The 12,886-nt window shown below is 48.9% G+C and overlaps 1 protein-coding gene across 1 annotated transcript in view; it reads right to left on the bottom strand.

Annotated features, from left to right (window-relative positions):
- Positions 1–12,886, bottom strand: part of MYO5B (myosin VB) — a 145,804-nt gene that overhangs the window by 117,351 nt on the left and 15,567 nt on the right. Inside the window, exon 2 of the mRNA XM_058827205.1 lies at positions 2,003–2,113. Within this exon, the coding sequence (XP_058683188.1) occupies positions 2,003–2,113 (111 nt within the window). The remainder of the gene's footprint in view (positions 1–2,002; positions 2,114–12,886) is intronic.

Genomic DNA, 12,886 nt, shown 5'->3' with positions numbered 1-12,886 from the left:
ATCTCAGCCAGGAGGGGAGGATGGGGGCTGTAGCACTCAGCAATAGGAGCAGGTGTACTTTGTCAGCCTGAGCACAAGCAGAAGAAGTGAGCTCCTGTGGATGAGATGGGCACCCAGGCACCCATCAGTGTCCAGCCCTGGGGAACAACAGCACAAGGACGTGGAGCTGCCGGAGCCAGCCCAGAGGAGGCCACGCAGCTGCTGCCAGGGCTGGAGCCCCTCTGCTCTGGAGCCAGCCTGGGAGAGCTGGGGCTGCTCCCCTGCACAAGAGAAGGCTCCAGGGAGAGCTGAGAGCCCCTGGCAGGGCCTAAAGGGGCTCCAGGAGAGCTGCCCAGGGACTGGGGACAAGGCCTGCAGGGACAGCAGCCAGGCAATGGCTTCCCAGTGCCAGAGGGCAGGCCCAGCTGGGATATTGGGAAGGAATTGCTGGCTGGGAGGGTGGGCAGGCCCTGGCACAGGGTGCCCAGAGCAGCTGGGGCTGACCCTGGATCCCTGCAGTGTCCAAGGCCAGGCTGGACAGGGCTTGGAGCAGCCTGGGACACTGGAAGGTGTCCCTGTCACGGCAAGGGTGGCACTGGATGAACTTTAAGGTCCTTCCAAACCAAACCATTCCATGATAAAATAATGACTCTATGCCTGGTGCTTCCAAGGGATTGCAGGGTGGCATCTGTGCATCTCCTCATCCAGATTTATCAGTGTGGAAGGTAAAAAGGCATCAAGAACCCTCCATCCTTTATCCGCCCCAGAAAGCTCTCCTATGCTGGAAGAGCAAACTGGGAAGGACAACAATAACAGCTGAGGCCAGGCCAGGAAGAAGCACCAGCACCAAGCACCAGGTACAGATCCCAACATCAACAACGTTTTCTGCAAACCTGGCACACTCACACATTGCCAACAGCCCGTGCTTGAGCTGCTCTGAAAGAAAAACTGCTTTGATGAGCTGCCTAATCGATCACAGCTCATTCCTGTTCTCCATCTTCCCATTAGGCAATATGGTGAAAATGCTCCCCACAGTGTGGAAATGTCTGGCTTGGAGGGGATGGGAATTACTCGCCCTGCTCAGAACATGTGAATTTGTAGTGGGTGGTCTCTACTAACTCTTCTAGGCAACAGAGCAGATCACACTCCAGACAGCTCAGGAAACCCCACCTGCCCAGTGAAGAAAGATGGTTTAGGTGAAATTCTTCATGAAAAATGTATTTATTCTCCCTGCTACACCAGGCAGCTCATGGTAGGTACACGGCACTTCTGCTTGCTTCCCATAAACTGAATTTGCAGCTGATGCAAATGCCGTGGTTAACTTCATCTGAAATTCCCTGCTGTCACCCAACATCCCGTTCCACATGGTTTTTGTGTGGAACAGAGAGCAGCTGCTCCTCCCCAGCCTCTGTCCTGCCCTGGGGATGATTAATTGCTGGCTGTACACACGCTACAGCCCGGGCTGTTTGTGCATTTGGAACCAGCGCTTGCTAGAAAACACCTACATTTAAATGAGCTCTGTGCTTTTCTCCTTTAAAAGCTTTTCTTATTTAAAAATAAGGCAGAGAAGAAAAGGGGTTTACATAAGATTATGCTCGGGGAGAAAAACTGAGGCTGTTTTTGTGGGGAAAGCTGTTGCACAGCAGTCACCTCTGAGCCGTGTGTGGGTTTTCCATCAGTACCCGAGGTTGAGTAGCTGCCACCAGCCATGCTCTCCACGATTTGTTCAGCAGCCAAAAGCACAAACTGGCACTTCTGACATACTGCTGCTATTAAAAAAAATACATCTTGATATCACAGACTATTACAAGTTTGCCAGGAGATGAAAAGAGATGATGGAGGTCAAGGGCTTTTCTTGCAACCTACTGTAGCACAAGTGTCTAGGGAGGGAAAGCTGGAAGTGCTAAGGCAATAAAACACATTTTAAACCACTTCACAGAAACTAAGAGATGGCTCAGGCTTCTTCACACATTAATTCGAAGCTTTAAATTACTAAAAAGAATAATGACATTCGAAAGCTTACAGTTTCATCTTCAAGTTTCAGCTGGAGGCTTTTATCTCCCTCTTTGTAATCCTTGATAATTTCTGCTGATCTCCAAACTTCATCAGGGTCAGGAATCCAAACCTTAGTGTACTGGAGAGGTGAAAAAGAAAAGAAAGAAAAATTTTAAACACGACGAAACCTCAGGAAATTAAATGAGAAATAAATTAATTCTCCATTAATACACTCTCACACTCACTGTAAAGTCAATGCAGCTAAACCATTTATTTTAGTAAAAGAAGAAATAAATCCAGTTTTAGTTCTTGGGGTAAATTACAGACCAGAAGTCTAATTTTTCAGTCTAATTTTCTCTTGGACAAGGAGTACAGTGGCTTGTTACCAATCTAACAAAGCAGGGTAAGTCTCAAGGTAAACGTGGAATTTCATTTCCTTGAGAAAAAAACAGCCTTCCAGAAGGCTTTTATGAAACAACACAGTTCACCCCCAGCAGACCCCAGACCAAGGCATGTTTATTTTGCTCAAAACGAGGCAGTTTGGTCCCCACAGAGCAAGCCCTGACCCAAACCCACAGCCACAGACAGAGGCAGGCAAATGCTGACACCAAAGCCAGCTCCTTCAATTGGAGGGTCAACACGCAAACAGACTCCGGGAACGCGCTTGGATTTAAATTAATTGATGCATTAAGTTAAATTTAACCTTTTTTTTTTGCATCTACAAAGCTATGGCCAACTAAGGGGGAAGCCCCAAGGTAGGGCTGTGCAGCCCAGCCCGTGCTTTTGCTGATGGCTTACAGAGGCAGGCTGGTGCTGGACTCATCCAGCCCACACAGCCAGCAGGAACCCTCCAACAACCACGGGTTTGCTGGCCTTTTGGGGGCATCCCTTCCCTCTGTTCTTCCTGTTGATTGAAATCAGAGCCATATCATCTTATTCCTACTCAAAACATGAGGGGCAGGGGTAAATCCCAGCATATCCAAGTGGCAGCAGCACCAGAGCCCCAAAGGTTGTTTTGGTCTTCATTTGAAACCAAACCGCAGGACACAATGTCCAAATAACATCTTGTGGCAACCAACGAGTTAACACAGCAGCAGCCACCACCTGACAGGCCACTTTGCAGCTGAAAAGCAATAGATTTTTATACGTTATTGCACGTAATTATTTTTAGAGCTGCTCAATAGCTACAGCAGCAGGAACCGTTAGATGTTAATGGAGCCACACAATCATATTCCCAGAACAACAGTTTTACCAGGGAGTGGGGAAAAAGATGTGCAAACTTGAATTTTCTCAGCACACCAGCCCTAGCACCTCACGAGCCCTCAGTGCTCTCCCTGCCACAAAGAAGGGAGGCTGCAGTGGGCTGGCTGGGACCCTTACCAGCCCCACCACTGTGGACTCACCCAGGGCCAGCTCTCTGCTGGCAAAATATGAGATTCAGACACGCTCTAGAAGTGCCCAAAATAGCCAAGGATCAGGATGTACCCGGCTCAGGGCAGCTTCAAACACAAGGTTTTGCTGGTCTTGGCAAACCTTGCAAATTTTCCACCTGCACACGGGGTTGGGCTGAGCCCTGGACCTGCCTGGACAGGCATCTGCAGACAGGGACACACTGACCCCAGAGCAACCCGAAATGGGGCGCCTGTGAACGCTTTGCGGGTGAAATCTGGCACAGCTCCAGCAGCAGCAAGAGGTCCCATGGGCCACCCTTGGCAAATTCATCATCAGCCACGGCCAGCAGCCACCCAGGTCTGACAGGAGGCTCCGAGGGTGACAGCTCTCAGCACCCACTGCCCACAGCCTGGTGCTGGGAGGCTCCGTATCCCACCAGCCACCCCGACCACAGCGCTACAGAGTTTTAATAATAACCACAAAACCGATTTTCCCAGACTTTGTGCGCACACACACGTGCAGGGGGCCGCGCAGGACAGAGTGCACCAGGACAGACCGTGTTTGCAAGGCCCCAGGAGCCCTGGGGACACCCCTGGCTGGCAGCTCCCAGATGTGGTCAGGCACTCCCCACACAGCGAGTGCTCCCACCCTGCTGCAGAGCCAGGGGCTGTTAGCACAGCCTGCTGTGAATGCACCTCCCCAAGCATCTCTAATGCTGTCCTCTCGTGCGTGCACACGTCCAGACAGGGGAACACCATTCATTCTCCTGTCCTTCCCCTCCCTGTGCGCCCCTGCAAGCGCTCGGCCCTCCCCGCAGGGCAGGCTGCTGCACAAACCCCATCCAAGCCCCATCTTTCACCCATAAATCCCAGACACGTCAACCACGCAGCGATGGAATAAAAGCACTTTGTCGCTGGCACATCTTCACAAGGCCGGCTTTAATTAGAACCTGACGAGGCCTGGGGGCGGCCCTCGGTGGGGTCAGGCTGGTCTCACCACCTTCACCTCCCCTGCATTCCCTGCCTCCCACCCCTGCTCCCCCAAAGCAGCCTCACACCCCCTCTTTCTGACACAGGAACCCACACGGGGGAGAGTCACCGCGTCCCCAAGCCCAGGGAGCTGGCAAGTGCCCCCCAGGCATGGGGAGAGCATCCCTGTGAGCTGCTGCTTCCATAATCACGCTCCCAGCATCATTTTACCACTCCACGAGCCCTGTCTGGGCTCCTCAGAGCTGTGACAGCCTCTCAACCTTTGGAGGAGCCTGTTATAAGGGAGAGGGCACACAGGCCCATCTCAAAGCGCTGGGAATGAAGGATTAACTTGGCTTTGGGCTCAGGAGACACAACCCTGGGCAAACCACTCAACCTCCAGACACTCCAGGGTTTCCAAGCATTTTTTCTCTTGTTTTTAATTTTTTTTAAGAAAAAGAGTCCTTCAGTCCTCAAGGATGCCTTTAAACAACATGCCAAAATTATCTAGAAATAGTTCCACATGCTCAGCCTCTAAAAAAAAATATTTTTTTCAATCTGGTTTACTTCGTGATTTTTTTAACCAGATCCCAAATAAAACTAAAGCCATTCAAGTGCTCTCACAGCCTCTTGCATTATTCCACCCAGCTTAAGCAGAAGCTTAATAAATTCAATCCCCACCTCCTGATTTGATTTAGATTTTAGCAGGCTGCCGCTGCGGATGCAGATTAAAACCAACATTAAATTAGAAGAGGCAGGTCTTGTTCCACTGTTTCAAAGCCCTCAGTGCTGGCCAAAGGCACTCGCAGCAAGCTCTGGGCAATGTGCTCCATCTCAGCGAGAAGAGATGCAGGTCTGCAGGCAAGGAGTCACAACTCCGTGGACAGAGCATCATTCTCATTGCATTAAGAAAATTGTATAATCTTCCATTAAGTATAAAATATTAAAAACTAGCGATCTCAGCTTCGTCTGGGCCGTTTAGCAGTGGCAAGTCTTGATGGCAAGCTGGACATCAGCAAATCCATCTTTCTTATTACTGGGTTTTAATCCCCTGAGTTATTTCAGGAATGCCAATACTCACAGCTGACCCCTGAAGTTTTCATTGCTCCTGGGTCAAGGGCGTTTTTCCAGGGGCATCCTTCCAAAAAACTGCAGATAGAGGGAGGGCACAGCAGAAAACCCACAATATTGGCAATAAAATAGCAACAACCACCTCACAATTAGGAATTCAGCAACATTAGTGAAAACATAGTGTGTCATGGCAAAGGTTCTTCCACACAGGTTAAGAAAATCTTACAAAAGGACTTTGGTTGAAAACAGAAACAGTGTTTTTTTTTAAAAATCAAAGGTGAACACACAAATGTTAACCAGAACAAGGTGTAAATTTGGACAAATCTCTGTATATTTTTTTTTTCTCTGTAAAGCAAGCACACTTCTGCTTTTTTCCCTTTGCAATGGGCTTATTGCTGACCTCATTCTATATTGTTCAGTGTCCAGTATTGCTGGATGCATTCGAAGAGGACAAAAAATACACACAAAATAAAAACCAGCACAAATGTCAGCCCTGGCTTCCTGAGAATATTTATGTTTACACACACAGCATGTGAATGGTTAAGCAGCTTACACTCAAACAGACCAATAACCACCTTCCAGCTCTCACTCACAAGCTATCTATTACTAAAACTGAAGTTTTCCCACACCTGCTCCTCTCAAGTAAGAGGCAATCTGTACTTGGAATTAAAAGTAGCCATATCACACACTCTGGGTGTCATTTTTCTGTTCCCTATTTTCCTTGTTTAAACTAGCATTGAAGATCACTCCGCAGAGATAATTTAAAGAGGCTCTTGCAGAAATAATAAAATTAAATAAATACAAAAATATAATAAATATAACAAAGTAAAAATAAAGTAATAAATATAACAAAGTAAAAATAAAGTAAAAATAAAGTAAAAATAAAGTAAAAATAAAGTAAAAACAAAACAAAACAAAACAAGAGGATTTTATTTGCAGCCCCTGTCTGGATGTCCACAGCTTCTCCCTCAGCCTCTGTGCTAAATCAAGCAAACCTATCTCCATTAATTTTCATCAGTACAGACCTGTCTGGCCCATGCACTACCCCTGTGCCCAAAGCAGCAGGGTCCCAGGTTTCCCACGAGTTACAGGTGGTCATTGAAGGGGTTACTCTGCTGCAGTAAATGTGTTTGTGAACCCACTGTGCCTCTGGGGGCCAGGAACAGCCCCTGGACGTGGGCTGGCAGGAGGGGGACACAGAAAGGGACCAGCCCCACGGCTCTCCTGGGAGCCCTGCAGCCTTGAAGTTCCCTTCTGCCCCACTTGGCAGTGACTGAGGAGAGAAATCTGCTTCGCCCGTGATGCAGCAAGGCCCCGGCGAGGTGCTCTGGCAGCCGGGCAAAATATCTCCATTAAGGGACTTGTGGATCATTACCTTTTTTATTACTATTTACAATACTGAGTATCGAGGCAGATGGCAAACCATAATCCTCCCTTTCCCATCCTCTGAATGAGATTTTCACGCCGGGAGCAGTTTCTCCCCTGCCCGACAGACAAGCAAAGCTCATATTTAGGTCAGGGCTCCCCAAGCTGTGCCAAGACTCCAAGACCTGCTGACCCCTGTGTCTCACCCTGGGCTGGCTTCTCTGCCTGCTGCCCAGTACCAGCAGCTGGAAAATCCTCACAGGGGACAGGAGGTGGTGGCAGAGGGTGTCCCTGCTCGGTACAGGGCGGGCAGGGATGTCCCAGAGTTGTGCATCTCTCCCCTGCCCAGTGCCAGTTCCCAATGCCTGGGGGGAAAAACACAAACCCAGCATCTCCAGCACGAGCCCAGAGGGGTATATCCTCTCAAAATGGGGACCTTCAGTAGCAACAGACCAACTTCTTCCTCACCCTAAATCCCCACAAACACCAAAAGGACTGGCAAGTCATCATTTCAACTCTGAGCGGGGAGCACACACTACAACAGCATAGGGATAGGGGAAAAAAGTAATAGTGTTTTACTTCTTGAGAGGCACAGAAAGCATCATTTTGAGCTGCAGAATGCAAGTGCTAACCTGCTGAGGGTGTTAAACGTAAAGGGAAGGAGAGTGGCGCTCTGCAGGAGCGTCTCTATTTCCTCAACTTGGGAACGGGCAAACTGGGTGTTTACCAGGGATGATGATAAAAATGTACAAAACCAAACAGCAGACCCAAGGACGATGGGCATTATCTACACCATCCCTCGTTATTCCCTACCATCCTCGTGCTAGTGGAGGTGGACCCTGGACAAACACAGAAATGCACACCCAGACAATGCCTCCTTTAAGGCAGGGCTCCTAAATTTTGGGGGGCACCCCTCCATCCCCAAACACTGCAGGGGCCCCTGAATTTGAGCAAAACCATGTGCTTCACTGCTGCCTTCAAGGCACAGGGATATTCTCCTCTCCCCCTGAAGAGCTGTCATGCTGATGGATGGCTCCAAGTCTCCCACCAGCACTAAACCTGCTCTATTTCTCCTTGTGGAATTTTATTCCCCTGCCCAAATTAACTCCAATGATGATTTGCATGAAGTGTCACAGCAGCTGAGCAGTGCTTGGACAAGCAGCATCTGCAGCATTTATCCACTGGCTCATTAGAAGCATTTCTAATGAAGGGGCATTTAAAAGGCTTCAGTTCATCACTGCACCAACCTCATGTCACTAAAGGCAGACAGAAAACTGGCACTGAGCACAGGGGGGCTGCAGGCAGGCCCTGACTCCAGGACAGAAATAATGGGGGTACCCTTGAAGGCTTTACTGTAATTAACTGTGATTTTCAGGACGATTTCCAAGCCTAATCAATAGCCTTACATGTAGCTAACAGCCAGCTCGTGTACTCCCAACATCTCCCCCACCACCTCCTCCGTGGCATCTCGGCGTCGCTCGTTACCGCAGGTTTAATTAAGAGTGACAAGTTCAGCGTCAAGGTCTCGAGTGCACACACAGCCCTGCTCTCACTGCAAAATTCCTCTTCCAGTAAGTCATCAGATGCTGCAAAAGTAGGTAAAGCCCCAGGTGCTTTAGGACAGTGCAAATAAACAATCTGGCCTTAATTTGGGGCAAAAAAGGCAGTCCCTCCCAGCGACTGCCTTGTGGGCTGTGACACCATTATTTGCTCTGGGCAGTGCAGCAACTTCTATTTTCTCTACCCTTTAAAAAGCAAAGAAACCAAAATCAGGGTCAGGAAGCTTCCCTGCACAGGGGATGCACACGGTCACCTGCACCACCCTAACAAACACCTCCGAGCAGCCCGAGATGTTCCAGGGGAGAGCTGGATGGGTTGTTTGGAGCTGGCAGCGCTCAGGGTCTCTCTGCAAGCCCTCCCCAGCCCAGGATCAGGCTGAGCACAGGAGCCCTTGGCCCTGGGTGGCTCTGAAGCAGCACTGCCAAGGCTGGGAGCTGGGTGCAGCCTGGTGAAACACGGCGTGCAAGGTAGGGCTCTTCCCTCTGCAGGGCTAAGCCTGGAGTTAAAGCATGTGCTCCACGGCAGAGTTAACCAAACCCTGCAAAACTCAGCGTTCACCAGGGTTAGAGCAGCACCAGGAGATGCCAGCAGGCAGTGTGCTGCTGCCAGGCCCCTCCCCAGCTCCTGGGGTCCAGAGAGCAGGGGATCACTGCCCCACAGAAAGCGCTGAGTTTCCCTTCTGTCAGGCCTGGCTCAGCCCTGCACACACTCCCCATCTGCTCTGCAGGATGCTCACCATCACTGTCCATCCCCTGCCAGAAAGAGAGACGCTCTGCAAGCCCCCAAAATCTCTGCAGAGACCCTGGGGAGTACAAAAATCTGGTGATACAGCCAACACAGGTAACTTGGCTTCACTTGCAGATCTCCCTGGAAGAGCTATGGGCATTGGCACCTTGGAGCAGGGAGCTCAGCACTCCTCTCCTGGCTCCAGCACCCATGGGTGCTCATGGCCACATGCCAGCACCACCAGCCAAATCAGCTCCTCCAGGACTGCTCACCTCTCCTCAAGTGAGTGATTAAAAAATTCCCACATTTTCAGGGTCATGAAAACACCCCTGACCCAGGATGAGCCTTTCACACACAAAAGCTCAGCCATGCAGGCTTTTTTTTTTTTTTAATTAAAGTAAGGGTTACTGGGGGTTTACAGACTCAGCTTTTGCCTTTTTTTAACTAAAAACTCCAGGCCAAGCATCCCCGTAGCATGACTTTCACCAAACTGCCTGTCATACTTCAAGAGTGAAATTCTTCCAGGCTACTTTCTGCAAATCCCTCTTGATTGGCATTAATTACCCTTCTCTCTTGTAACTCCCAACTAATCAAAACCTTTAGCAGCGCTGTGATGTAACCTTGCCTTCATTGTCCTCTTTTCCATCCAAAATCTATGTGAGTTCACCACTCCTTGGTGAACAGAAGTGGGATCCAAAACACGCTCAATAGACACCATTTGCAGCTGATTGGTAATGAATAGTTAAAAAACAGCCTTTGGGTTTAATTAAATAGTCAAAAATGCCCCTTCACCCTGGGTGTTCAGCATCCTCTATCTATAACACAGCCATGTGATGCTTTGGGGAAATTCACGTTCACTCCCCAGGGCAGTGACCACCCCATGTTACCAGATTTTAGATGAGAATGGTCCTGGGAGGAGCCTGGCTCTGTGCTGCAGGGATGCAGCCAGGGGACAGCAGATCTGTCAACTGGAAATGTTTAAAGCAGTGGTTTTAAAGCCACTTTTAAGTCAGAGCTCCTTGGCTCTAACACCAGTGGCATTCAGGGTGTCACCAGCATCCCCAAAATCCAGGGTACCACAGCATGTCCCCCACCATTCCAGAGCTCAGCCTTGCTCCCCTCTGGGCACCACCATACCCAAACAGCACCAAAATCCACCTTTAATTGCAGTGCAACCCTTCCACCAGACTGGACTGTTAACCTTATTCAGAAGAAGTAATTGGATTAACCAACCTGCAAAGTAACCCCTCACTTCTCCAGAACTCCACAGGTGCATTAAAACCCCTCTTGGAACATCACTCAGGCATAGTTAATTCAAAGGGGCTTGACTTAAAGTTACAGGACGTTTTTCAGCATCTTCCAGCAAGAGGGTTATGCTGGAAAGACCACTGGTCCTTTCCACTGCCGAACCTCTGAAGGAAAACAAATTGATCACCAGGGATTTAAATGAGCAACATTCTACCAGAGGTAATTAAAAAAAATCCAGCAATAAAGTCTGTTAGCAAGGAGACATTAAACACTTGGAGAACAGCACCAGTGATCAGGACACAAAGCTGGAATGAACATGTCAAATTAAAGTAACTGGAGCAGTGAGCACACACACAGACACTCCCAGCTGCAGAGGAATGGCAGGGCAGAGAAAAGGGCTCCTGGAGGGAACCAGTGCTCCTGCATTTTCATACCATCTTAGAATGGTTTGGATGGGAAGGCACCCATGGGCAGGGACACCTTCCAGTGTCCCAGGCTGCTCCAAGCCCTGTCCAGCCTGGCCTTGGACACTGCAGGGATCCAGGGCCAGCCCCAGCTGCTCTGGGCACCCTGTGCCAGGGCCTGCCCACTCTCTCAGAGAAGAACTTCTTCCTAAATTTCTTTCATCTCCTTGCAGCAATTTCCATGTATTTGGGAATGTGATTTGTGCTGGCTCTGCTGCTCCCAAGATGTCTTTAGACCAGGTCTTGGATGAGCACTTGTATCATGAGTTACTCCATGTTATTGTACAGATGCTGCCTCTTCTCTCCAGTGAAATAAATCGGCAAGATTTATTCCAATTTATTGCAATTGCTGAGCTAACTCTGGTTCAAAACCCACATCCAAGGAAACCCAAACAAAAGGAGGTTTTCTTTTTAATACATAAAATGGCCAGACAGTCAGCTTTGTTTTCCTTCTCAATCCCCCGCAGTTTTATCTACCCAGCTGAAACACTGAGATTTTGGCTCTCCAGATCTTCCTGCACTAACACCACACAGCAACTCCGTGGGAAAGCATCCTCTAAATCCCATATCCAGTCTCCTCCTACAAAGGTAGGGGAGACAAAGGCTTGAACAAGGAATGGTGCAGGAAAGAATATCTCCATCGACCTCTAATTTTGAATTCTCGGAAGGTGATTTGGGAGCTGGTGCCTTTAGCAAAGCAGCATTTGTGTCCTGCAGGAAGGGCTCAGGGAGGGGGAGCAACATGCAGACGACTGTGCCCAAGTGGGAAAATCGTTGCAAGGGCATCTGAACCCACTTTAAAAAACCCAAAACAAAACAACAAAAAGCCAACAACAACTCAAAACAAAGGAAAAAAAACCCAGCCAAACAAAAAACAGCAAACAAACAAAATAAAACAAAAATCATCACCACGAAATGGATCTTTTCTAGCCTTCACCTTCTGGCTTGAATTTTGATTTTTTTTCCCCTAGTCTGGCAATGTCCTCAGAAGAGTTAGGCAAATCCCAGTTTATCTCTTCCCTTTGGAAGGGTGGCTGCCCCAGCTGCACACAAGCACACGCTCCCAGGAAGATCAAACACAGCTCTCATGAAATACTGAAGTGTCCACAGAACAAAGCACCCAAAGAGAAAGAGAAAATAGAAATGGATTAAAAAACCAAAGGAATCTATCTCAGCCATGGGGTGTTGCTCCTGCCTTCCCCATTCCCACAGCTAAGCCACTCTTGGGTCGATACACAGGACATCCCTGTTCCAGCAGGAGATGGATGTACTCAAACGAGCATCCCTCCCTGTGCTACAGAAGCATTTCTTTATTATTCTTTATTTCTTTGCTAGGTAGATGAATAAAATGTGAAAGAAAAAACTAAACTGAATAATCATTACATTACTCAAGTTTATTTCATTGCAAAAGCAAATCTTTTGCTAACCATGCTGAGAGTTCCCAGTTCAGAATGTACAAGACCAAAGGTTTCTGCAATTTCTGACAAAATACTCAGTCCCAATAGCTGAGTTCCTTCAAACTGCAAGGGTCAGTGGCTGGATAGGGACAGCTGGTCTCACATGGCTTCAGCCACTGCCACGGGCCAAGCTGCACTCATGGTAACCCAGAGCATCACCACAGTGCAGCTTGTCCCACAGGATCTCCAAATCACAGAACTCCAGAACCATCTGGGCTGGAAAAGCCCTCCACAGCCATCGAGTCCAACCATTCCCTGGCCCTGCCCAGGTCATCAGTGCCCCGTGTCCCCAGGTGCCACATCCACATGGCTTTTAAATCCCTCCAGGAATGAGGACTGCAGCACTGCCCTGGGCAGCTGGGCCAGGGCTGGACAAGCCCTTCCATGAATGATTTTCCCTGATATCCAAATGCATCAGAAAAAGCATCAGTGGCCATGCACACTCATGGATGCACCAGGGATTTGGGGCCCTGTCCAAAGGGGATGGGACCGACAAAGAGCAGAGATGTGAAGCAACTCATGACCCCTCGTAGCTGCTCCACCTTCCATCCCACACTGGGGTGAAACTGGAGGCTGCTGCAAACTTTCCAGTGAGTACTCCTAGGTGCTTTCTTTTAGAAGAAGAAAAAAAAAAAAAAAAAAAAAATCCCAGTTTGGATCA

Source organism: Poecile atricapillus, chromosome Z (assembly GCF_030490865.1).
Source record: "Poecile atricapillus isolate bPoeAtr1 chromosome Z, bPoeAtr1.hap1, whole genome shotgun sequence".
In the NCBI taxonomy this organism is placed as follows: Eukaryota; Metazoa; Chordata; class Aves; order Passeriformes; family Paridae; genus Poecile; species Poecile atricapillus.
The sequence above is the reverse complement of the archived record's forward strand: the minus strand, read 5'-3'. Positions and strand labels throughout refer to the sequence as shown.